This window comes from Rhamphochromis sp. 'chilingali' (assembly GCF_963969265.1).
Source record: "Rhamphochromis sp. 'chilingali' genome assembly, chromosome: 16".
In the NCBI taxonomy this organism is placed as follows: Eukaryota; Metazoa; Chordata; class Actinopteri; order Cichliformes; family Cichlidae; genus Rhamphochromis; species Rhamphochromis sp. 'chilingali'.
Window position 1 is genome coordinate 6,574,920 of NC_137943.1, and position 27,214 is coordinate 6,602,133.

At 42.3% G+C, this 27,214-nt stretch overlaps 1 protein-coding gene across 1 annotated transcript in view; it reads right to left on the minus strand.

Annotated features, from left to right (window-relative positions):
- zswim5 (zinc finger, SWIM-type containing 5) overlaps positions 1 to 27,214 on the minus strand; it is a 78,095-nt gene that overhangs the window by 5,891 nt on the left and 44,990 nt on the right. The window contains exons 2-15 of the mRNA XM_080862045.1: positions 17,086 to 17,273; positions 15,817 to 15,985; positions 10,791 to 10,939; positions 8,767 to 8,917; positions 7,808 to 7,984; positions 7,467 to 7,643; positions 6,705 to 6,851; positions 6,478 to 6,615; positions 3,166 to 3,317; positions 2,309 to 2,411; positions 1,897 to 2,032; positions 1,058 to 1,215; positions 783 to 946; positions 79 to 160 (exon numbers count right to left, since the gene is read on the minus strand). Coding sequence (XP_080718171.1) covers positions 79 to 160; positions 783 to 946; positions 1,058 to 1,215; positions 1,897 to 2,032; positions 2,309 to 2,411; positions 3,166 to 3,317; positions 6,478 to 6,615; positions 6,705 to 6,851; positions 7,467 to 7,643; positions 7,808 to 7,984; positions 8,767 to 8,917; positions 10,791 to 10,939; positions 15,817 to 15,985; positions 17,086 to 17,273 — 2,091 coding nt within the window. The remainder of the gene's footprint in view (positions 1 to 78; positions 161 to 782; positions 947 to 1,057; positions 1,216 to 1,896; positions 2,033 to 2,308; positions 2,412 to 3,165; positions 3,318 to 6,477; positions 6,616 to 6,704; positions 6,852 to 7,466; positions 7,644 to 7,807; positions 7,985 to 8,766; positions 8,918 to 10,790; positions 10,940 to 15,816; positions 15,986 to 17,085; positions 17,274 to 27,214) is intronic.

The window sequence follows — 27,214 nt, forward strand, 5'->3', positions numbered from 1 at the left end:
TGAACTTACTGAAGATCACAACGCAGCACGGAGGCTGTAATTAGAGCATGAATCCGCTTTAAAAACGGATGCACATACCGACTTCAGTGGCGCAGGTTACCAGCCAGCGAACCATCTCTCTCCTCCTCCAGTTCAGAGTGGACAGAGTCATCCTCATCACCTGCAAAACACACATGGAGAACATGATGCGCTCTGTTAGCGCCATTGAACCGTTACACATTTCTATACCCTCTTGGCAGTTTTCATGAATACGTGCATTTGGAAATCAAAGCATTTTTGTGTAGTGTGTGATTTTCATAATTTAGCTGTTTGCATGGCACCACATGGCTCCTCTGATGACAGATGTAACCAGAATATGCTCATAATTGCACAGATGATGATTTGCGACCCTTCCATTTTGAGCACTTTATTAGCAGTTTTGCTGACAGGAATTCAGCCGATACTCTAAATACCAGCAGAAAGAGACGGGGGAAGCCACAGCGTCACTGCAGCCTGATGATCTGAGGACTTTTCTGTGTTTACTGTGGGACCCAAAAGGTTTAATTATGTGGTTTCTTCTCATCAACAACAGTAAGACTCTGTGTGATGTTTTTGCTGTTAATTTGTAGTGGGGCAGCAGAGGGCTGGAAAAAATGACAAGGTGAAGGAAACCGTTGCATGTTTTGACTGGCGATCGGTGCTCTGATTTGATTTTCTTTGCTGTGGTGAAATGATCTGTGAAAATTACTGACTTGCCCTCATACTTCGACTGCACTCTCTCCATGCACACACACATACAGTACCTGCAGTCCTAGCTCCAGCGCCACGTTGAGCAGGGTTATATCGGGTGGGCTCTCTGCGGGTGTTGCTATCTTAAAGGCGTCTTGGGCCAGTTTGAAGATTAAGGAAGAGGAGTGGATGTTTTTCTGGATGGCCTCAAGCACCGTCCGCAATCTCAACATGTCGCCTGCAAGCAAAAAACACAACGCAAACTAAGATCATGATGGAGAAATGCCTCAATAGCCAGCTTTGCCTGTTTGAGTAACATCTGAGCGGGCATTCAATAAGCTGGCATTACCTTTAGCAGCAGTGAGCATGGTTGAAGCCAGCTCACACTGCTGTGACTCCAGGTGGCCCAGTGTGAACCAGCGTGGGTATCTGCTCGGAACTATGGAGATACCGTGATGAGGGTGGCCGACATCCCCAGAGCCCGCCGATGACTCCAGAACCGGCAACCTGGCACATGTAGTAAAAGATCTGTTTTAGACAGATGGCACTTTGTCCTGATGTTTTATTTATTCCAAGAGTAACACTAAAATATGGATCTGAGTATGCATTCAGTTACAGCTGCAGTATGTGCAACCGTATTACTTTTATGTCAAACTTTATGCTGGGACACATGGCAATTTAACACGACACATTACCAAAGCATCACAAATACAATTACTTCTGTACACACACCCAATACAACAGCCCTATAAAAAACTTCAACTTTCAACCCAAATGTTCACCAATACCTCTAAAGAAGTTATAGCTACACAGAACAGAGCTGGCATCAGTGACAACAGATATGACACAGAGTACGTCAGATAAAGCATAAAAGAAGGTGTCGAGGTGGGTTGCAAAGCATATTGCAGATGCATAGCAGCTGTGAGCAGGCTACACTTAAATAGCTAGTTGGCTATTTTATATGTGGCACTAAATCTTTGGCTGTCACAAAGTAACCGTTAGGTCATATCTTCTGAATTAATTAGGAATACTATTCAGATTAAAAAAGCCATGTCATGAAATAGAGGCCCTTATTCGTTTTACTGTGGCCCTGTTTGCGTAAAGGCAAAATTACCATCATTTACACACGCAACATAAAATACTTTTCATCAATAACTGTTTGAAGCTGCAGTGAAAGGGGAGTCTGACCTCATGGCGCGGAGAGCCACTTTATAAGCCAGGTCTGCGTCATGCGGCAGCAGGGCAGAGAACAGGTACTTGGCGAAGGTGTGCATTGGAACACTTTCCCTGTGGATGACCTCACCCAGACCGCTGAATGGGCCAGCTGGAGCAAAGAGAAAAACAAAATATTCTTTACCTTCTGTCTCAAGAACGTGCCACAAGAGACCACTGTGCTAGGTATGGGCTCCACTGCCCGATTGTGATTTGCACTGAATAAATATTGAAGTCAAAGCTTTCAAGCTACACTTTACAACCGTCACAACAAAAACCTTTCACGTTCTGGACTCAAAACCGTGCAGGTTTCAATATCTGATGAATGTTCTTAATATTGGACAAAATAAATAAATGAAATTTATAAAATTTACTGCAGACACCGTACCTTCTAGTAGCTGTATGGCCTGCTTCCGGAGGGTCTGAACCAATAGGTCGTCCAGCTCCAGTTCCTGAAGCTTTGCAACAATCTGCTCCTCATTACGACACACCTAGAACATGTTGAAGACACAAATAGCATTCACTCTAACTATAAGAACATTTTCAGTTCTGAAGTAGCCATTTAGCTATTAAGTGTTTTCAGTGAAATTCAACTACTTTCAAGAATTTCAAGAAAGAAAATGTGTATCAACCCACCAGCAAGAAAAATGATACGACAGAAAAGATCAAAAGAGTTTTAATACCTTTCTCAGAAAGGGTTTTGACCTTAGGACATTAAATGACCAGTACGTTCTTACAAACTTGCATCTATTCACATCTGTTGTTACAGCACAGATGGTAAAAATTTATTTTGCTGGAAAAAATATCTAGTAAAAGGTCTGTGTGTGCATGTGACTGGTTTTAAATGCAATTCTTGGTTGAAACATAGAGGCTGCAGCTAATTCCAGTGACATTAGGAAAGGTCTGTGGCAGTAGTGTTAAGCCCTCTAAAGCAGATTAGCATTTACACAAAGAAATGTTCCATGGATTTATTTTAAATCACAGTGAACTTAAGTACTGTGGCTTTCTGCTTGTTTTTCAGGAAACAAATGCTGCGACCTTTTCCCTCTCCTTCCATGACATTTACTTTAAACAAAATCATAAATTACAGTGATTTACTGATGGCGAAGGTGACATCTACAAATTTACACAAACCTCTTTATATAATAAAAGTGTGCCATAGGTGTATTTCGGTGTTCACTAGCAATTCAAGGATCCTCACTCTACTATATTCTCTATGATTTTAAGGTGATATTAAATTATTACCTTATCCTGGGCATACAGTCCCTCGGGCATGATCCTCTGCTGACCCATACCCATCAGAGCCACCTCTAAGGCCAGAGTCAAGTAGGACTCCCCTGCATCTGGACTGCCCCACACTGGCACATGATGGTAAACTGGAGGTCTGGGGTCACAGTCTAAAAGGAAAAAGATTCCCCCAAAAATGTAAGTCATTAACTTCACGTCATCTATACTGGTTTCAGAATGATAAGAAATCCAAGGAGACAGAAAAACAAAGACACCAACTCAGCAAAGATTCCTTTCATAACAGCAAAGTTTCAGAAGTCCACCTTATCCAATACTGACATGCTGCCCTAGCAGCTTCCAATCACCTTGTTTATAATCTAAATGGGAAAAAGCTTTAAATATAGTTTCTTCTTAATTTTAGCTTTATTACTTCAAAGAGAAGATTAGGTTTTTGCTATGGTACACTACCTTCACAGCACAAAAACATCCCAAACTGCCTCAACAAACTCACTTTAGAAGTCTACAAGCTATTTAATTTGGCTAATTCAGAGAAACTCCACTAGACCCCATTAGTGTATTAGCATAAGCAAAATAATATTGCTCTGGTTTTATCAATACAACAACTCCAACAGAAGGATTTTCATAAAACATAAAAGATTGTTCTGGGATGCTTTTAACCTTTATCTAAAATGTGTAGAAAATAGAAAATTATCACAATATGAACCAAAACCACTTTTATCTGCCTAGTAGTATATAAAAGATTACTGTTAAGGATAGTCAGAGCCTGCAAGCTTAGCACATTACTAAACCATACAGTTAATGGGTTATAGGAATGGCTACATGGTGCATATATAATGGCTCTGCCATATCAAAAAAAATTATAATCTGTTGTAGGACTAGCATTTGAAGAGGAAAATAAAACAATAGCAGAAAAAAATACAACAAAAATACACAGATATTTGTGTGTGCCATATAAGCCACACTGTATAGCATTTATATCAGTGTGGCTTAGACAGTAGGTTGTTCATATATGTAAGATGGCTGCTTGCCCTACACTAATGCTTGACAATTATAACTGAGAACAGATGCCACAAGAGCCTCAGCTGTTGATTGGTGCCCATTTGTTCTCTCTCGCTCCCCCTCCCATCGTTCTGCTTAAATCCCGCCTGAGCAAGAGATCCCCCCCCGCCCCCAAATCCTGTTTATTCTAGGGATGTGTGTATATATGTGTAGTAATCTAGAGAAAAGTGGAAACTGGGCTTACAGACTTAACCCCTTAGCCAACTTGCTGTTGTTTCCTCTCCCTCTAGATTGATTGGTTGATGTGAAAAGGCCAGAGAAGGAATCGTATTTCGATTGGGTTAGACATAGTCTAGATCCACCCACTTTACAACAGATGTTCCCAGCTGTCTCACATGGGGAATGAAAACATGGTGACCAAGCTATACTCCCAAGCACGCAAAATTATCATACCACTCTCCTCAAATTCCCCAAACAACACAAAACAATCATTCTTTCTGTTGTTCTATCGCTCTCTCTCACACACACACACACACACGCGCACACGCACACGCACACGCACACACAGATGAGTGTGCCAGTGGTCAGCATTGTCTGAACTGACAATAGTTCCCTGTAGCCTGGTAACAATGAGAAAACCCAACCCCTATTCTGTTCAGTTGCAATAGCCACTGGTGCAAAAAGGGGAAAAAAAGAAATCCCTGGGCAGTGAGAAAATGCAAATGGTGATACATTCTATACATACCCCCCACACACAAATACATGAACGCACAGGAGTGTGGTCTGGACTAAATGAGCAGGGTGTTCCAGCCCAATCCATTCATGCTCTCCTAGTTTATGGCTGCCTGCAGCACAATAGTGCCTAGTCCTCATATAAGACCATGGCGTCTGTTGTGTGATGAGTCACTGCTGGTGAACCCGATCACCTCTGGTTAGGATTATATACTGCATCAGCTGGTGATGTGGGCCTGAAATTATACCTTGCGTTTTGTAAATGGGCTCTTTGTATAGTTGTAAGAAACCTGGGCTCTGACTCATGGGTATGTATGTATTTTGCTAAGGTGCATGTTAAGACGTTGGTTTGCTGTGTAGATGTATTGGACAGAAGCTTGGCTCAACAGTGATGCAGACTAAACAGCAGACGCAAAGAGACTGAATCTTTTTTCTTTTTTTTTCAAATGCATGTTTCAACATGAAAGCAGAGGTTTTCTGAACTTCTCAGCCAAAAAAATTAAGAAATCACTAATTAATGTAAAACTATGTGCCTGTATTGACTTCCTACACATATTACAGCTACAGTACACAACTGCCGTCTCCAAACTGGATAAGAAACAGTTGTGTGCAGCGTAATCTCTGAAGAATTTGATATGACTGTCCATCATATTTTACACCACAAACTATAACTGGTTTTAAGGAGAACATGCAGCTGTTGCTGAAGCTATCTTACAATCAAAAATGGGATGCCTCAGGGTTCTATCCTAGGTCCACTGCAGTTTATATTATGACTTCTAAGCTATGTTTCAGTGTATGCCTTCATTCTTTTTAGTTTTAGTGATGTGTTTTATATGCCCAAGGCTTTAACCTTCAGTCTGCAATCTTCAGTTTCAAGTCATCACTCTTTAATCACAGACTTGTTTTAGATCCACAGATAATGATTAGATGATCTACTTCTACCTCTGACTCTTCAACTACCTTGCAATTAAAACTGTAAATGGCACCCATGTAACTCTTTCTGAGCCCTACAAATACCTAGGAATTTGGCTTACAGAAAAGATATTTAAGTTGGGATGGTTCAGAAAATTAGGGGGGAAAAAAGTCACACTTGGCTTTTCATTCAGTATTAGCAATGTCTGTCTTCTAACCATAAAGGAGTTCACTTTTATAGCCCTTGACTGTAAAGATATTCTATGCAATCATGCTGCCTCAGCAGTTAAACTCTGTACACCACAGTCTAGTATACTTTCAACAATAATGACTCAGCACCTTTCTCTGTATGAACAGGTTTTTAGACGTCCTTGTAGTGAAAAATATTTAGCCATTACCTGTTTATTAGCCATTTTATCATAATTATTAGCTATTTTTTGCTCTTACTTATTTAGAAATAGTGTCCTATTTAAATCCAATAAGTAAAGCACACAAACCAGTAAAAGCTTAATTTGACATGTTCCTCATATACTCAAAGATATACTTGTATATCTTTGCAGATCTTTGTGATCAACGAACTGCAAACTGCCATCAAACTAGACACCCAGCTGTGATGACCTCTTGAATACAATAAAAAGGGTAAGGACGGTGCCTTTGTTTTCGTACCTCCAGTGTCCATGGTGTTGTCGTCATCAACACGGCACGTTTCTGTGAGCGTGATAAACAGGCAGCCAATCGGGTCTAACGGATGGCCCACCCAGCCTTCCAGGTTAGTCGTGGAGGTAACACCCCTCTGGAGAAGTTCTGAGAAAGGTACAGGAGGGGGAGAGACCGACATTAGAACCACCAGTTGAGACGCTGCACTTTCTCCAGAGAGCCAACAATGCCGTTACCTTTCTTTTGGTGTTTGTAGATGTCCATCTGCCTCTGCTGTTGTAGGCGGAGGGTGTTGATGATGGCGACGGCCAATCGCAGGGCTTCTCTGGAATAACCGTGTGAGCGCAAGGCGTCGACGCGAGCACATGCCGTTGGGACGTGGTCTGTGTGGTGAACACAGAAATAAGATGAGGTCAGGATACCTTCACAAGCACACAAACTCCTTCCTATACACACATTGCACTTTAATCACACACACACACACACACACACACACACCTACAGGATGTATGATGCAGTTAGTAATGGCATGCGCAGACTCAAACTCACATCCAAACTCACAGTGCAGTCTCAGCAGAAAGCCTGTGTGTCTGATAGCTGGCTTAAGTTGCAGAATCTGACAGATCTTAGCTGGAAGCTGCTTACTGCAGATACTGGCCTCAATATCAGCAGAATTACTGTGTGTGTGTGTGTGTGTGTGTGTGTGTGTGTGTGTGTGTGTGTGTGTGTGTGTGTGTGTGTGTGTGTGTGTGTGTGTGTGTTTTGGGTTGGCTTTTAGCTGAATCTGAGATTGTGTGTGTACAAGCTGACACACAAACACTGTCATTCGTCCTGAAAATGATGCCTTGTAATGAAGAAACTGTCTGCTCCTCAGTGCATGTTTGTAGCCTATATTATTTGACTAAATCATGAATGTGCACTTTTACACATCACAGACTGTAAATGATGCAAAAGGTAAATACGGTTGCTTTTCCTGGACCTGAGTAATGAAACCCTACCTAGCCAGAGTGGCAGGCCCTGCGGGCTGAACAGCAGGCTCTCCCCTTCTCTTTGGTAGGACGGAGACATGTAGTAGTCGCTACTAATAATCCTCTGCAGGTGGCTGTCCTGCCAGTGGAGGTCGCAGGCCTCGACAGCCCGACTGAACACAGTCCTCCGCGGCCTGGACAGAGAGTCTGATGCGACACACACAAAAAGCATGGTTACTGGTAGAAACGAGGCGCGTGCAGTCTATATTGTTTAAGTTGTAGAATCTTTCTGCTAATTCAGATCAGTTCTTGCTTGCAATTGCAGTAAGCTCAGAATTTAATGTGTGCACATTTGTGGTTTTGGTGCTGACCCTGGGCGAGGTTGCTCTGCGGCAGAGCGTTGGTAATGTTGGGAAGTTCGCTGCCATAGTTGCCGTCCTCCAGTGGGCAGATGTCCATGTCCCCCCACTTCTTCAGCTGCTTCAACCAACCACTCTTCTCCTCGCTTTTACAGTGAGGATTTAGCACCACACACACCCACAATGCACCTGTGAACAGTAAGGGGATCAGATGTCAGACTCTTAATAACAGAAGCTTTTAAGAGGGGGGTGTATCACGTCTTTGAAACTATACTGACCAAATACTCAAATATTTTGTTTACCAGGTGCAGCCAATCAGAAGAAAGTAGGCTTAAGGTGATCTGCACTAAGACCGAGTGTAAATTACTTGATAAGCTAAGCAAGAAAATGAACACTGCATTAATGATTCAAAACTATCTGGGTGGTTGCTGTCCTGAAAAACTTTACCAGCTTTTTAAAAACCCAGCAGTTCTTCTTCTGCAACAATTCTCAAAAAAAAAAAAAGAAAAAGAAAAAAAAATTAAGTAAATCTGTGCGTTTTAACTGGCAGGCTTTCACATATTAGAGAAAAATCAGGCAGCACACTCAGACTGTCTGTCTGTTATTCTTGTCTGCGTCTGTGTCACGATCTCCCCAGCTCACCCGGGAAGTGTTCTTATTGACCTCCTAAATACTGCGATTGATTGTGGAGAAGCTGAGCAGCCATATTGATTGGCAGCCTTTATCATTCACTCAGTGCAGGTGGAGAGAGAGGCCCGGGCATGAGGAGGAGCAGCTGACTGGATAACCTAATAGCTTACTGAGTAGATGGATGTTTACCTGACACAGTGACTAGAAATTTGTCAGAACAACAAAAGGAAGACTTCTTTAGGGCTGTGACTGCACCAACTACACAGCCGATCCCTTCTGATTTTTCCAAACTAAAACTGTCAGACATCGCACTCTCCCTGTGTGTGTGTAACTGTTCTTACCCAGCTCATCCCAAAGCTGCCTGCACTTGTCCGTCATGCCTGTGCCTTGTTGTCTCCATAGTGACAGTCGGGGGTCTGCCATGAATTGTTCCGTTATGAGCGTTAGCATTCGGGCACCGTTGGAGTCCCGCATTCGCAGCATCTCTCGCACCTGGAAAGAGCACGGGCTTGGTAACTGTGAGTAACACAATAGTCTGACTGAGCAGCATGTACCTCCTGCACCTTAGAATAATCACACAGGCTGAAGCAGAAGGTGGAGGCAAAGAAAAAGACAGAACACATCTCAAGTTCACATACTTGGCAATAGAGAAAAAGTTTGGACATTTTGTGCACATTTGCATTCTTACTGGAAAGTTGGGTATGAAAACCACTTACTACTTTCAGTTTAGAACATTAAACATAACATTGTTTTTACATTGTGTCGGGGTGGCTGTGGAGGCGGTAGAGCAGGTCACCTACTAATCAGAAGGTTGGTGGTTCGATCCCCGTCTGCTCCAGTCTGCATGCCAAATATCCTTGGGCAAGATACTAACCCCAAGTTGCTCTCTGATGCATCCATCGGAGTGTGAATGTGTGCGAATGTCGGATAGAAAGCACTTGCATATTAGAAGCACAGAAAAAAGTGCTTGTGTGAATAGGTGTGTATGTGTGAATGAGGCAAGTTGCATTAAGTGCTTTGAGTGCTCATTAGAGTAGAAAAGCACTATATAAGAATCAGTCCATTTACCATTTCAGATGACATCATATGCCCCCCCTCGAATTTGAAATTCGAACTAATACAAAAGACAGAACATGGCTTTTGGCGATTCATGATGCATGTATTCTACAAAACATTCTGAATACCAATTAAAACCAAATAAAAGAAACAGTTTGGCCCTGAAATTGAGAACTTGGCCTTATCAGAATGTGTTAAGTGGGCTTGTTTCAGTCAGGAAAGAGAAAGCATAGAAAACATCTGCACCGACTCATATTTAACCACAACTGGAAAGCTGTTCAGGCCTAATTGAGAAAATTAAGATACTGTCAAGCAGATATTAAAAGGTTATTCTCAGGAGTTGCAGGCACATAGATTTACTTGAATAGAACATTTTTACATACTTACAAACCACTAGAAACTAAATGCCAGATATCAGATTTCAGAGTGATGATGAAAATTAGTTCATGTCTTTGTTACTTTTAGGCTGGATTGTAATTCATTACTATCGTCAGGTTGTTTTACAAGCTCCCTGACAAGCCTTCACATGATCCCAGTGAGATTGCTGACAGGGACTAGAAAGAGAGAACGTTTTTCTCCCGTATTGGCTTATCTTCATTGGTTCCCTGTTAAATCAAATTTATTCTTAGAGTGCAGGCTTAGTTATGGTTCTTAGGATATTTAAAAGTAAAATCGGAGGCAGAGCCTACACCTTCAGTGAATCCAGCCCTCAGTTTGGATTCTGGAGACAGACACGGTCTTAAATTTTAAGTTCAGGCTTAAAACTTTCCATTTGATCAAACTTAGTGATGCCTGAACCCTTCCTTAGCTATGCTGCAATAGGCTTCCCAGAGTGTTTCTTCTTCACTCTGTGTTTACACACACACACATTCATTCATTTGTTCTTATATCTCTGGTCTCTTCCACAGTGTGTCCTTTGTCCTGACTCCATCCCCCCACCCCCTAACTGGTCAAGGCAGATGGCTGCCCCTCCCTGAATGGAGTTTTTCCTTCCCACTGTTGCTAAATGCTTTCTCATAGGAGTTGTTGGGGTTTTCTCTGGTGACACATTTCAAAATTGAATTAACTGCCGCACACTTTTTATTTTTAGCGATTGCCCACATTTAAGTAGGTGTGGATAAATTGCTGTCAAATTCTCTGCTATGTTCACCATCTTCTAGCCAGCTGTTATGGTAGCAGTGGGCAGATTTCCACTATGTTTGCAGAGAAACGTATTATTCATGTAGTTATTTTCCTGCTTAGATTTGCCAAAACAGAGGAAACAAATAAATGTTCAAACGATGCAGAGGAAGGGAGCAGTGACACCAACCTTAGCGAACATGGAGTTGAGCTGTTTCCCAGAACCGTAGTAACCTCCCTGCGACAGAAACTGCTTGACTTGCTCCCTGACTTGATCTTCATCCAGATGCCAGCAGTTATCATCATCAATGCTGGCGCCTGCAGTTGGGTCCGGGGCACCTGAGAGCGCACAGACACACAACACACACAAATAAATGACAGGGCCAGTGAATCCTACAGTGGCTGCAATACATGCACACAGCAACAATACAAAAAGAGAGCACATGGATTCTAACAAAAGCCCTGAATTCATATGAAAACTTCATTCAATTTCAATTTCAATTTCAATTTTATTTCTATAGCACATTTAAAAGTCACAAGTACAACAAAGTGCTTCACAAACGAACCATACTTGCAATTTACAACAGGAGAAAACAGTTAACAAAGAATAAAATTATAAAATAATAATATAAGAACAGGCATGAATCAGGGAAAATTAAGCTAAGTAGTTTGAAAAGCGAGCTTAAATAGATGGGTTTTTAACCGAGATTTAAAAGATTGGATAGTTTCCGACACACGGACATCAACCGGTAGGCTGTTCCAGAGTTTTGGTGCAGCGAAAGCAAAGGCCCGATCCCCCTTCGTCTTTAATCGAGACATTGGTTGCATTAGAAGCCCCTGATTAGAGGATCTGAGTGCCCTTGTAGGGATATATAGATTAAGAAGGTCAATCAAATAACTGGGTGCCAAGTTATTTAAGATTTTAAAAGTATATAAAAGAATTTTAAAAACAATACGGTATTTGACAGGAAGCCAGTGGAGGTCAGCTAGAATGGGAGTAATATGATCCTGTCTTCTAGCGCCGCTTAAAAGGCGTGCTGCGGCATTCTGGACTAATTGTAGGCGTTGAATAAGAGAGAGTTGGAGGCCTAAGTAAAGAGAATTACAGTAGTCCAGTCTAGAGGTTATAAAAGCATGAATGAGCCTTTCAAGGTCTTTATGTCGTAGGTAAGGCATTGCCTTCGAAATTTGGCGTAGTTGGTAGAAGCTGGTTTTTACCACTGCAGCCACTTGCTTATCTAATTTGAGGGAGCTGTCCAGCATTACTCCGAGATTTCTGACAGTGGGCGATAAGTGGCTGGCATAGGAACCTAAAGTCTCCGAAAGCTGTTTCAACGGCATGTGGCTACCAAAGACGATAATTTCTGTTTTGTTTTCATTGAGGGTGAGCGAATTATGCAGTAGCCAGTCTCTGACGTCACACAGACAATTAAGCAACGGCAATAGCGGGGATTGAAGATCCAAATCCAAAGGGAAATAGATTTGGATATCATCCGCATAGCAGTGAAAAGAGATATTGTGATTTCTAAAGATTTTTCCCAGGGGTAACAGATAGAGAGAGAACAACGTGGGACTTAACACAGACCCCTGGGGAACACCGCAACGAAGGGGTGCGGGGGAAGAGGAGTGATTTCCCATAGAGACAGAGAAAAACCGCTCGGATAGGTATGATTTAAACCATGAGAGTACTTTGCCTTTAAGGCCAACTACATGTTCAAGTCTTGAAAGGAGAATATCATGGTCGACCGTATCAAAAGCAGAGGACAAGTCTAAAAGAACTAAAACCACAGGGTGCCCTGTATCAACAGTTACGAGGAGATCGTTAAAAACTCTCAGTAAAGCTGTCTCGGTACTGTGGTGAGGTTTAAAACCAGATTGGAATTTTTCATTGATTCCATTTGCCTCTAAGAAAGATTGCAATTGCTTGAGAACAATTTTCTCTAAGACTTTAGCCATAAAAGGGAGTTTCGATACCGGCCTATAGTTTGAGAGGACATTAGGATCAAGATTACTTTTCTTGATTACAGGTTGGATAACTGCATGTTTGAACACAGCAGGGACGCAGCCTGATAGTAGTGATGAATTCATTATAAGTAAAATCCAGGGTCCTACAATATTCAGGGCGTTTTTGATAATGCGAGAAGGGAGCACATCATGACGGGAATTGGAATTTTTCGTTTGAGCTATTATTTCCTTAAGGGTCGGAAAGGAAACAAATTCAAACTGTTCTAGTACCGACGAGGGTTCGGATGTTAAAGATGTGTCCTCAATGGGTAGATATGTGGATCTTAGTGCTATAGTTTTATCTGAAAAATAGTTTAGGAATTTTTCACATAAAGCTTGGGAGGTCTCGGTCTGAGTGGAGAGTGGATTTATTAACGAATTAAAAATGCCAAAAAGGACCTGCGGCTTATGACTATTAGTCGCAATGATCTCCGAAAGGAAGGAGGCTTTTGCAGTTTTAACAGCCTTCTGATATTTCTTCAGACAATTGTGGAGAATGTCAAAGGAGATCTGGAGTTTGTCTTTCTTCCATCTCCTCTCCGCTTGGCGGCATTCACGTCGGAGGGTACGAGTATAGTCATTCATCCACGGTTGACGGAATGGTTTAAGGCGTTTGGTCTTTAAGGGAGCTACAGTGTCTAAAATAGAAGTACAGGTGGCGATGAAGGAGTTAGCGAGATCATTAACCGGTGTAGCTGTATCCCAGTTAATTTCGCAGAAGGCAGTGTTGGTCAGAGCCATAGAAAACTGAGCAATAGTCTCTGAGTTAATCATGCGTATATTTTGCACAGGACCCTCACGTTTCAGCTCCATATTGCACACATTGACATTAAACAAAACCGGGAAATGGTCCGATATCCCAGGATTATAAATGTCCGTAATGCAAATGTCCAAACCGTAGGATAGTACCAAATCAAGCGTGTGGCCTTTAATATGGGTTGGTTTACTGACCCACTGAGTAAGGTTAAAAGAGTCTATAAGAGCAAGAAAGTCCTTGACCAGTGGGTCCAACTCACAACAGACATGAATATTGAAATCACCAGTAATGAGAGTACAGTCATAATTAACCAAGAGGTTTCCTAAAAAGTCAGCGAACTCATGAATAAAATCCTTATTGACTTTTGGTGGGCGATATACCACCGCACAGAGGATCGGGGAGGAGCAGTTCAACTCAAGTAACTGCACCTCAAAGCTAGAAAATATGGCTGGGGGAAGCTGTCGCACACGGAACTTGTTTTTAAAAGCCGTGACTAGCCCTCCCCCTCTGCCCGAAGTCCTAGGAGTACTGACAAAAGTACATTCTGGTGGAAGAAATTCCGATAGGGAGACAGACTCACCAGGTCGGATCCAGGTTTCTGTCAGGAATAGAAAGTCTCGCTCGGAGGAGAGAAAAAAATCATTCAGAACGAAAGACTTGTTCGCCAGCGATCTAATGTTCAGCACAGCCATCTTGATCGTAGTCATCTCATCGCTATTTGGAGCACGCCTCAGCGGACGTAGGTTGCTGTGGTTCACGCCACCACCACGCGCCCGTATCCAGCTTCTAGTGGGTTGGTGGACGATTGGTAGTTCCGAATTAGCGAGTTGTCGGATCCATCAATGGCGGGGCAATCTGATGGTGTGCTGGTCATGGAGAGAGGATAGGGGTTGGAGGATATCCGAAATGGCGTAGTAGTTGGTTACACCATGTAGTTTCAAATAAGTTTTGATGCGAATCCGGATGCCGCTCCGTTTTCCCCGTCGTCTGGGCCGTTTCTTGGCAGGGGGGAAAAAAGGCAGGCAATAAATGCCAGTAGTCGTGTCTATGGGAGACGGAATGTCGCTTCCCAATTTCAAAAGTGGATATGCTGGTTGATGTTTCAAAGGTCGGAGATGTTTCAGAGGTCGGAGATCCAGCAGCGTTTGACGGTCATAAACAATTAATGTGGTTCCATCCAGAAAACATAAGGAAAATAAAACAGCTAACAACAAAAGGAACTCAATCCACACCCCGGGATGAAAAAGATAAACAGACAGTGACCATGGGAAAGGGAGTTTACTTAAAGACAGCCTCAGCTGCAACAACACCATTTTCTTAGGTCAGTACAAACACACTACATCTCAAATGTAATCCCTCAGTGCTGAAGGATAGTTGGAAATTTTTATCCTGAAATAAAGTTGAATTCTCTGAATCTTGGCACTGATCCTCTGCTCTCAAGCCTCTTTGTTTAACATTTAACTTGCAGCGCCCCTACACGACACCTAAGAAATGCTGCTTGTGTTTGCTTTTCCCCCCCGAGTGCATGATTAATCAAACTTTATTTTTCTTCTGTGTGTGTCTGACTGATACCACAGGGAAATGGAGATATGCACCAAATTGGGGGGGGGGGCTTTGATCTAGCAGGAAGTGAGCTGAGGAAAGCCCAGAGATGCATTTCCAACTGACTGGAAGAACACCGCGGCAAACAGCAACATTCCTCCATCAAAGCCAGACTCACGCCTGGGATCAACTGAACTTCAACCCCCATGATCCCCCTTGTCAAACACAGGAAGCACAGCGCGGGGCTTCCTGGACGAGGGAGCTGGAGTGTGTCAACATTTAGCGGGCAGGATGAAATAGAGAAGGAGATAAAGAGGTTTGTTTGGCGAAAGGATGTGTAGAGTTTGTCGTTTCCCCGACGCGGAGCTGTTCTGGCTCTCCTAGTTTTTAATCTCCCTCTACTTTCTCCGGCCCTTTCATGTTTCCTTCTCCTTTCCGTCTCCTCTCTTCCATTTCCCAGAGTGCCATCGCTTCTGTCTCCTCCTCTCAATGTCCCTTTCCTCTTCACACATCTCTCCCTACGCTTTCTCCTGCATCCATTTCATCATTCGAGTCCCTTTTTCTGGGCTTCCTTCAACCTACCCCTGCCAGTGGGAGGAGGTAGCGACTGGAGAGTGAGAACAGAGAAATCAAACGAGCCATTTGAAGCCTGCCTTGCTGCTTCGCCGGAGTAATCAGGGGCTCTGACGTATGACAGCCTGTAGGCTGGCGTGCAGCATGTTTCAAGTTGCGAGGCTTTTAAGTGTGGCCTGTTGCTGTGAAGATATCGCTGCAGAGGGATGGGCAGCACCTCCACAGAGCAAGAACTTTTTAAGAATTAAGGAAAGAGCTGTAACTTTCCGAATTACTGTCAGGAATTTACGGCAACCTTGAAAACCTGGCGTGGAATGTGGTTTGTGGTTTGTGCTCTCACCATGGACCTGGTTGATCTCAGAGTTGGAAGAGAGAATCTCATCGGCCAGTTTCTGAGCAGTGGGCAGCACCTCGGTGTGGTGGGCTGTGATCAGATACTGCACCAGCTTCTGTAGTTGATCTCTGTTCATCTGGAACAAAGTCTCTGAGATAGGCAGCCGTAGCTTCACCTGCAACAAACACAAGTGGGTGTCCAGTGTGTCAACTGCATGTTATTACTGTAAAGTTTTCTAAACGCAAAGTCCCAGGTGGAAACATAATTTGGTCTTTGAGCTCATGAGACATGATTTATGTACCTTAAAATACAGTTATCCAGTTGTACTATGAATGTTCAGGGCAGTTTTTAATAAACTTAATTTAATTTGGTCCGTAGAACATATTAAAAAAGATGGATGAAGTGTTCTGAAACCTCGGGATGAGTGTTTTAAAACCACATGTGACGAAAGAGGAGCAGGTCCGACTATGACACTTTGTTGGACTAAATGTTTTATTCAATATATAATCAAATTCAGTGATTGAAGCCATAAACTTACTAGGAAAGTGTTTAAAGAGATCATGTTTCTGAGGCGTTTGCACCCATTAAAAAAAGAATACAGGTTTAAGATATTTCGGCACTGGCTTCACTTTTCAGACCTGGAAACTCTGTCCATCTTTTGCTCCGTCTATGATCTGGACACAAAGGTACGTAGAGCCACGTTGTATTAACTGTGGTGGATGTCTTCTTGGATTTCTCAGTTATTTGCACAATGTCACAGTGATGGATGCTCGTGTTAAGCTTGGAAAAAGTTTCAATTAATGTGTACAAATAATCCCGGTGAATCAAAAGCTTATCAGAAAGTTTATTTTTCCAACTCTTGGCTCTGTATGATGTCAGAGAGAGAGTGGAATCCCTAATATGGTCATCACAGGCACATAAGCTCAGGCTGTGAGCAATGCAACTCTACACAGCTGCTGCTCAAACCTTGTGTTTTTGTAGGGGAGCCAATCGGAACAAAGCTAGCCTAAAAGTATAATCGATACATTTTGACTGGTGAATGATGCAAAGCTACCCAAGTAGAGTCCAAATTTAAGAGCACAGAGCTGAAAATGTGCATAGAGCCACTTTGATTCATGGCACTACAGCCTCTACTGTGTTTTGAGTGATGTAACCAGCACTGATAAACATAAGAGAAACCATCACTGATCGTAGCACTAACGGAATGTGTTGCATATTTTGGTTAAGGAATGTTAACCCAATGGAAAGGAAGCATCACAAAGCTGTGGTTATTACCTGTTCGGGCTTGCGAATCCGATATAGTGAGAGCGCCACGACATGCGCGCAGTAGAATATGTCTCGGTTCCCACAGCCACAGGTGACAGAGGTGATCTTGCACCGGTCGAAGCTGATGGCTACCTTGTGGGTGACCTCCGGCTCAGACGATGTGGCGGGTTCGGTCACTGTGCCGCTGAGGTGAAATCCTGCAGGGACACAAAGGAGGGACGATAGAGATGGGTGAGCTTTAAATGGTCTTACAAAAGTATGATAAAATGCAATCAGACATTTTTTTTTTGAGTAATTCAACTTCATTGCAACTTTTACACAGTTTAATTTGTTTAAGTTTTATGTTAAAACATAAAGATGTAGAAGGAAAAAAAAAGGCAGGAGAAACTGTGGTAACCTGAGCCTCTACAAACACACAGAGTGAAGACTGAGTACAAAACACACATCTTCATCAGGCTTCAACAGGACACTGAGCCATCTGATACTCAGGGTCTCTCTGTCCAAGGCTCAGTGCATCTGTGTGTGCGTGTGTAGTAGGAAGGTTGCTAGGGTGGGATCGTTTCCTGGCCCCACATACACACCCAGACCTACACCCACAGGATAGCAAGGCAGTTGGCAAAATAAATGTCCACTTTGCATGGTTAATCTTTAGCCCTGACACACCAGGCCGACCATTTAGTGCTGGCCTTTGTTGTCGGCTGTCTGCAGATGAGCATTTCCTGTACTTTTTAAAAGGCATTTCAGGACTCGATGTAACCATTTGGCCAATTTCACAAACAAGTTCCAAACCTGCACTTAATTGAGTAGCATGAGGCTAAAAACAACTGTACAAGCAATAAATGACATCACTGTAACCACTCATGAGATTTTATTGATTAACCCCATGTGACACCCAGAGTCTAGATATAAATGAAAGCAAGAGCAAGTCCAGGCTCCATCTTTGGTCCTCTTCTGTTTCATATTTCAATGCTTAAAAAAGTCTTTTAAATACAACATAGCTGTTGCAAACATATCCAAAGTCAGGAACTACAACCTGACTAATGTCAAGTGTTAGATTGAGATAAAGGTGGAGAAATTTGAGAGAAGAAAAGAGAATGGAGGAGGGGAAAGTATCTGTTCTGTCATGTCATTTCACTCTGACAGGTCAATTATTTATGAGGTAAAGAGTGTGTGCAGGTGTTTGTGTGTGTGCATGCACTTTGTCACAAACCATAGCCTACCGCTTCTTTTACACATAGAAGTTCAAAAGGCAGAGACAAAAAAACAAAACATAAAGGGGATGCCAAACAACCTAAGTGCAAAACAATAGTATGGCTATTTTAGTCATGGTGGTTTATGTGCAAGGTACATAACTAAAACTCTGACACACCAACAAACATCAGTGCAAACACAAGGAAACACACACACACTTAATTCTGGGGTGTGGGCCAGCATGGTGGAGTGGCCTAATAAGCTTGTTTTAAGCCATCCCCTGGCAAAAATCCCACAATAGGCTTTTCCAAACCAAATGCTGTGAGCACAAACACAAGGTAGCTCACAGACACACACACACGCAAACACAGCCAGAGCCAATCAACTGTAAACTGCTTTCACCAGACAAAGGAAGATAAGGAGCTACGAGAGAGCGAGTGAAGAGAGTGACGACGACACTGACAGCGCGTATCGTCTCGCCAACCAACTCACAAAACCGTCTGAACCAAAATGAAACTGGTCAACTCACCACATCCTCCAAATGTACAAGCTAACAGCCTTCTCTTTACGCCGAAATCTCAATCCACAGCCAAGCTGCTGACAAAGGACTACACATGTTAAATGCAGACACAAAGCCACAACACTTAATACTGCAATCCTCCAATGTTCAGAGGCCTTGAAACAAAAAAACGATGTAATCCTGTGCTGCCCTGCAGGTTCTATTTAAATGTACATTCCAGGTAGATTACCTCAGAGTATGAAAAGTGTATAAGTGTACCAGTTACACTCAAAACTGTCAGAAAGAAAAAAGGCTGATGTTTCTGTCCATCTTTACTTGTCCTAAGTGCGTTTGCCGTCTTAATAATTTTCTTGAGCGGCCTATTTCCTGGTGTCTACTGTTACTGGACTGTATTTTCTCCTTTCAAGACTTGATCAGACTCTATATAACACGACTGCTTAGTCATTCCTGTTATATTTATTTGAAACTGTGATAAATTCTCTGGACAAGTCCACATGGTGTGGGAAACAAAACAAAAGTGCAGGCATATGCACAGACCCCATACTCACTGATGACGGACCAGAGGACACAAACTACTAGTACTTACATCAGAGGTGTCTCTATGACAGATGGTCACGGTCATGTCGGAATAGGTTCAAACTTCATATTTTTGCCTTTGCCATCTTGCACTTTTATAAGCAGATGTGCCAAATGCGGGGTGGATCTGATTGAGAAACTGAAGGAAAAATTACAAGATGCCGAGCAGGCAGTTGACAGTCGCACTCCGCTCTATTTGACTTCAATAGGGCCTGTAAGTTACTAAATTAACAGCCTGCTGCACTCAATGAGACTTTGAAATGTCATTACTGACAGCCATTAGGAATAATGCAGGTTTGAAGCATTTCTGCATTGGCTTCACCTTTCAGACGCAGAACCTACATCCATCTTTGATATACAGTCCACGGTAGCAACACACTCGTGCCAAAGTAGCCCCCTGCGGTATGTGCAGTGCAGATCTACTTTCAATCTACATGTGGCCAAACCACTTGAACTACCCACATGCATATACCAACACACCCAGCAACCACTGAAGCCACGCTGATTAATCTGACACAGTGCCCTGGATGGCTACAAACTAGGGCTGCTCGATTATGGCAAAAATGATAATCACGATTATTTTCACTGAAATTGAGATCTCGATTATTTGACGATATTTATTTAACCCTTTAAGACCTACTATAGAACCAAGTCCGCCAGAGCTTATATTATTTTTTTACATGTTGTAGTGCCATTTATGGGAGCATTTCAAGTTGCTATACAACTGTTATAGCCCATATTTTAATAATATGTATGCATTAAGTCCATAGTAACTACATTAATTGCAAAAAAGTGCAATAAACTACAAAAAAAAATTGAAAATCGTTTTTGTTTGTTTTTTTACATATATTTCTACTTGGAGAAATTTAAGAGGTTTATCCCTCAAAACTTTAAATAGTTTACTTTAAAAGTTACACAAGTTATACTTTAAAAGTTGCAAAAAATAGTTTACAACAACAGGAAACTTATTTTGAGTGTGTTCATAGTTTTATTTTGGAGATACACCAATTTTTATATACTGCAGGAAAAACGAAAAAACAATCCTATGATGCAAATTTGCAAAGAAAACAGCAGGTGCATCAAAATAAACTATTTCCAGCAGTGCAATTCGAGTTCTAAGCATCCCAGAAACCAGAGGTGGGACCAAGTCATTGTTTTGCAAGTCTCAAGTAAGTCTCAAGTCTTTATCCTCAAGTCTCAAGTCAAGTCTCAAGTAATGTCAGGCAAGTCAGAGTCGAGTCTCAAGTCACTGGTGTAAAAGTCCGAGTCAAGTCACAAGTCTGAAACTTTGAATTTCAAGTCCTTTCGAGTCTTTAAAAAAAACAAACGAAAAAATAATGTTGCAGTTATATGCTAAATGTAAATATTAGACCATGTAATTTTAAAATCTGTGTTTTTCTCAACACATACAAAATAGTGAACTTAGAAAATATACACAAATTGTGAAATTGCACCTCTTTAAAATGCAGCTCAATTAAACTTAGCTCCAAGAATAATTTTCACCGACAGTTCTGAGATAAGCTGCATGTTATTCTTGGATGCGGTTGTAGGACCAGCTTTAAAATCGCATGACAAAAATATCATACACATTAAAAAAAACTGCATCACCAACGTAGCCTGGAAAACATTTGCTAGTTAGATGAAGTCAGCTATCTCATCTTAGCATATTTATATGCATATTTATAATTATACGGTTCTTGGAGTGAGTGCATACACTCATGAAGTTTAGTAACTTCCGGTCACTGCAACAAGCCCAGGTACAGTTTACCGACGGATGGGTGCAGGACCTTGAAATGCACCGTGTAGAACGAAAGACCATCGTACGTATCATAAGTTTACCAGTCTCACAAATCGTCTTCATAAATACACATTCGTTAACCGTTTATTAATAGGACCTTTGAGCTCAACGGTAATTAATTAGTAGTGGAAATAATTTCTGGTAGCATCACAGAAATGTAGCAGTGACAATAATACTGTATGCTGTAATCGTACTGGGCAATTAGTGATACAAAAAACCTATTTTATCCTGTGAATAAAAGTATGTGTTTTTGTCAGTGTACCATAATAACAGAAGCGAAACGCAATATTGTGTCAGGACAATTCACTATTTATGCACAATAAATAAAGGAGCATAGCGCGACAATTTCTGTTCAGCGCCAGACTTGCTTGTAACCTATATCACCAATTATGTTAAGAAAAATGACGTATTAACTACAACAGCAGACTGACCTTTGTGTAAATGCTTGGAGCAGACTAACCTGTGAGCTGGAGTGTTCTAGGACGTTATATTTGATCTTTGAATGGCTGCAATCCAGTCGCCTCTTTGTTACTTCGGAAACATGGCTCGAACAATTTCTCTTCCACGACGTAATCCGATAACAACCGATCTCTTTACCCGTCGGCGTCCCGTGGCTGTCATGCGACCGGCTATTGCAGTTAATAATACAACAGCTTCTTGACATTTTTGTGTTTCTTTTTATCGCTGTGTGACTGATTTTAATTGAAAGCCTGCGTGCGCTAGTACCGCTTGCCACGAGTTCCCAGAATCCTTTGCGGTTCTACCCGTGAATGACGTCACATTTTCAATCTCTATATAATATGCATGTTAAATTTTATATTTGGGGTGAAATATCAAGTCTTTTCAAGTAAACCGGTTCAAGTCCAATTCAAGTCCCAAGTCATTGGTGTAAAAGTCCAAGTCAAGTCACAAGTCTTAGAACATTTTTTCAAGTCAAGTCTAAAGTCATAAAATTAATGACTCGAGTCTGACTCGAGTCCAAGTCATGTGACTCGAGTCCACACCTCTGCCAGAAACTATTCAGAAAAGTCAAACATGACCAGTAAAGGCCTTTAAGGCCTACAAGTAAAAAAACTACATTTCCGCGAAAATGACGTCACTTCCGGTTTCGGCCAGGAAATGGCGGACATGTGATAGTTCGCGCTGACGCCTGTTTCACTGTGGGAAGTGTTACGAACAGCTGATCGGATCAGCGAAGCATGTTTCTGGAATATTATGTTTTTGTTCCTGCAAGCGCTTTTTATGCAATTTTTGCAAAGCTTTATGTGGAAGGAAACCGTGACCGAAGACAAGCTGATGGCATAAGATGTAAGTACAACTCCTCCGGTTTCATATGCAAAACAAATTATTGCGCTAGCTTACATGGTCCAGGTTCTACAGGGATTTAAAAATAGTTACACAAAACGGAGCGTGCTGCTCTGATGGCTTTAAAGGGTTAACAATGACTTTAAAAAATAATATAAAATAGTGTGCAACACCACTGAAGTTTTTTTTTTTTTTTTTTACCTCTCTTTTCAACCAACAGCAGTCACTCTCCTCTCCAAATAACTTCTGCTTAGCTTTCCGAGCTTCCCTCGGGTCCTCTTAATCAGCGGTCTCCAACCTTTTTTGCGCCACGGACCGGTTTATGCCCGACAATATTTTCACGGACCGGCCTTTAAGGTGTCGCGGATAAACGAGGGAGGGGCTAATAATCGGCTCAGTCATTTTTAATGATCGTTGAAAGCCCAGATCGTAATCGTGATTAAAATTCGATTAATTGAGCAGCCCTACTACAAACCATTCAGCCCGCTTACTGCCTACTGACCAGTCTTAATATTGTCCACTGACCAACACAGTGACTGATCTAAAAACTCTACATGACTGACCAAACTGTCCGCCGAGCCAAACGGGCCATCTGACGATGATAGGAAGGACAAGTGACACACTGAGAACAGAGGGAAGAGCGAGGCTGATGCATCTGTCAGTGATAGACATGGAGAGTCCTCCAAACTGTTGAAATTTCTCCCTCCCGCTGAGTCCGTCTGTCCAACCAATCTTGGTGTCTTGCAGCGCAGTAATATTGTAAATGTCAGAAACGGCTTGCTATTCCTGCCCTCCGTCTCTATAATGGACATACCTGTAAAATCAATTTGCACTAATCATAGCTTAGTGTCAGGGAATCCAAATTTGATCTTCCAGCGCTGAAATCATTGCAGCGGAGCGCCAAAGACCAGGTAAAAATCAGGGGAGCGCATTTCTTAAAAGCATTGGGGGGGACATTTAGAGAGCCATCTTCCCCTCTGAGCTGTCTAAACAATGCCTTGTCAGTCATCACTGACTATTGCACTTGTCTCTAAAAACTCTACTCTTAGCATTTCAGATGAGGAGAGAAGTTTTGATGGCATGTGAGATTTGGTCTTTCCAAATCCGGGAGTGCCGCTCACTCCCCCGCCTTATTCTTTCTACGTCTGTCAGGTTAAAGCCTATTGTTACTCAGCCCTCTGGGATGATTGTGATGGTGACACTGCTGCTCTTTTCACTTTCAATCAAGTCTGAAATGGCTGACAAACAGGTCACAGTCTGTCTATCTGCCTCTTTATCTTTTGACAGTTTCTCTCATCATTGTTAGGTTTAATTACCTGGCTAAGTTAGATACTTCTGGGGCAGTCGCACCTTGCTACGGCCATCGCAACAAAGTAGGTAAAACTCACGAGAGATTTTAACACTCTTGTGATTGGTGGATTGAATAAAGGAAAAGAATAAATCCCTAGCAGTCCTTCAGCAAATTAGAGCTCCTTAAGAAGTAATTGCTTCTAGTCAAGAGTCGAAAAATTAAACATGATAGTGTATAATAGCCAGGCAAATTTTAACTCAGTTTTTCTCAGTTTCCATGGCTCATGTTGATCTAAGCCTTTTATTTAAAGTATAAATGTGATCTGGGCAAAAAGACCACAGCAGTAAACTGGGAAATCATTTTCCAAACATGTCATCACCATGAGGTTTAAGTACCCCTAACCCTAAGCTATTAAAATATGTGATTCCTGATTTCTCCCAGTCTTGGCAACAGGATTGAAATGAAAACAGTGCGAGTGACTCAAACCTTACATTAACCTGATATTTTGGCTTACAATTTCATGAAAGCAAAAGCTACATGTTCTGAATTTCCATGTATTTCTTCTTCAGTTGGAAACACCAAAGCTACATCTCAGCTGTAAATACCTCAGAAATCTTTCGCCCTAACTACACGTCAGGTTGACGCAGCCTGCAGCTACTTTGTGGCTGGCCTGTTCAGCACTGTCCAGGGCATGTCGGGATACTTTTTTTCGATGCAGTTTTTCAGTACATCAGTGAGAGAATAACAATCATCATCTCAGCATAAGGAAAAATATTAAACAATATGGGGACTCATGTGTCAAGGAGATCGCTGAAATTATCGAAATGAATGATAATATATTTTTAGCCCTGAAAAAGTGACCACAGCGTAGAGCGGAGATCCTGGAGGGGAAAAGTCCCAGCTGGCTGGTACTGCATATAAAACACTGGGACAAAACCACACTTTAATTAACAGATAACACACCCGCTCGTGCATAAATGTGGGCAACGATGTCGGCCACTTCAGTAGGTTATGTCGTCAGCTCTACAAAGATTCCCTGCAGAAATCTAAATCAGGCTGCAGAGTTGGGGTCATCGCTGATGATGACGACTCAGACCTCGGAGGGTGAAGTATTGCTTGGTGTACCCATTTTTACCCCAGTTGCTTTCACATATAGAATCCTTTGTGTGTGACACTGAGGGTGTCTTCAGCAGATGGGCATGCAACGATACTTGGTACAAAGACGCTCCATCAGACCGTCTGCAAGAACACACAAACACACGTAAACACGGTGAACAAAGCAACCTTTTCAGAGCCTGTCTGCTTTTGTTCTTAATGCCACACTGAGCAGAAAGATGAAACGGTGCAAACTACTCAGTGATATTCACAGAAGATATTGCTAATCTCTCTCACACTCGCGTGCGCGCACACACACACTTCATGCATGCTAGTTGTGAGCCTGGATCAGCAAAACAGATGAATTTCTAACAAGGTGAATCAGGAGTGTGATGTGTGTAAACTGGGAATGTTGCCAACTACAACGATCTGGCTGAATCCTCAGGGGGAAGAAGAAGAGAAAAAAAAAACACCTCTGTGGATGTATATATGTGTGCGTGCCTGTTCTAATGTAGGTAGGCGCACTTGCCCCAAAACCCCACAGACACACACTCTACTACTGACATCTTTCATGCTTGGAAAAAAAAAAGAAGAAGAAAAAGGAAAAAAAAAGTGTGTCTTGTGTGGCATTTGTGGTTATTAACACTTTGATTGCGGGCTGTGCTCGTCTAGAAGGGAGAGATGAAATATGATGAACTTAATATGAACTTAATTTGGATTACACACAATTCCATCACCATGTACAGCATGTGTGTAAGACTTCAGAATTCATAGTGTTGGTTTGTTTATAGTGTGTATGCAGAGTTTTAAAATGATTGCTGCGTAAGAAAAATAAAGCGTGAAGAGACTGGAGGGACCTCCATTGTACATCTTTCCATTATACTTGGAGACACCCTGTAGCTATTTATATATTATATGTATATATTTTACACACACACGCACACACACACCACTGCGCCTTGCCTCCCTGTTATACACCATCTGTCACTTGATGACAACCCCACCCACAGAAACAAATCAGCCAATCAGGAGGCCAAGAGCTCCCTATGCTAGGCCATTAACCCTTAATCAGCTGGGTTTATGGAGCTGTGAGCCGAGCCAACGCATGCATGTACGCTCACACACAAGCACACTCTAGCCGTATTCAACCAAAAGCCTCGATTTAGATAGATGGGGAAAAAACCCCGCCCACCCCTCCCACCGCACTTTAAAGCTGTGGAGGAGACCATCCTTGATTCCATTCATCTTCTTTCCCCCAAAGCACTGTGCCGACACTACAAACACTTTAACAAATTTGGGGGGGTGGGGTGCAGTAATCCTGTGTGGGCGTCAAAATGAAGGCGCAGCATTTGGCAGAGTGATATTGATGGGTGGCTAATTAAAGGGACCCCCCCCCCCCCAAAAAAAAACAAACAAAAAAACAACAACCCTTAGATGCCCTCGACTCCATATACTAACCACCACCACCATATCAAACAGCATGTCTCTGTGTGACTTGGTGAACAGACTCGTCTCGGACAGGAACAAGCAACGGTGGTCCTCGTACAGGAGCCTGCAGAAGGTGGAGAAATGTTTGTCATTCACGCTTACTCCGAGCTGTCGGAGGCTGCTGCAGAGCAAAAACACAGACTACCACTGGCAACAGCGATGCAAAAGAGCAGAGCTTCCACAGGAAGCGGTACTTACAGAAAAAAAATAAAAACATTTACAGGAAAACTGGAAAGTAAATGTTCAAAGGCTCAGATATGGACGGCACCCTGCCACATTTGACCACCATTTATCACTAAAGCGCTTTTAACATAACTGCCTTGCGACAACATGCCATTTCATACAAGCATGAAGAAGCATGGATTAAAAGTTAGATAAAACATCCAGTAGTGTCAGAATTTAAAAACAGATCATTTTTAGAGCTTGAGCTTGCATTTCTAGTCTGTTCTTGTACCGATTACTGCTGATGAGCATCAGCTTGGTTTAGTTAAGTAACCATCTTAACTATTGTTTTTTTTTTTCCTTTTTTCTCTGCCACCCACAAACTCCTCGTCTCTTCATGCCAACTGTCCTGTGCTGTCATTTCTCACTCTGCTTTCCAGTCACGGCTGCTATTTGCAACTTTTATCAGGAAACTGCATGTCAGCAGAAGTATGCTCTGGAGAAGAAGAAAAAAAATGCATGTTGGTGCCACCTTTCACCCCCTGTGCCATCTTACTTCCCCTTTTCCTAAAGTAGCCAGGATTCGTCCTCCTCCACCAGACAACACATCCCTCTCAGCCTGTGGCCCTCCCCATTTCCCATCTGTTCTGACAGCTCCAAGGTTAACACAGCTCCCCCCTCCTGCTCGTGCGCGCGCGCGCGCGCACACACA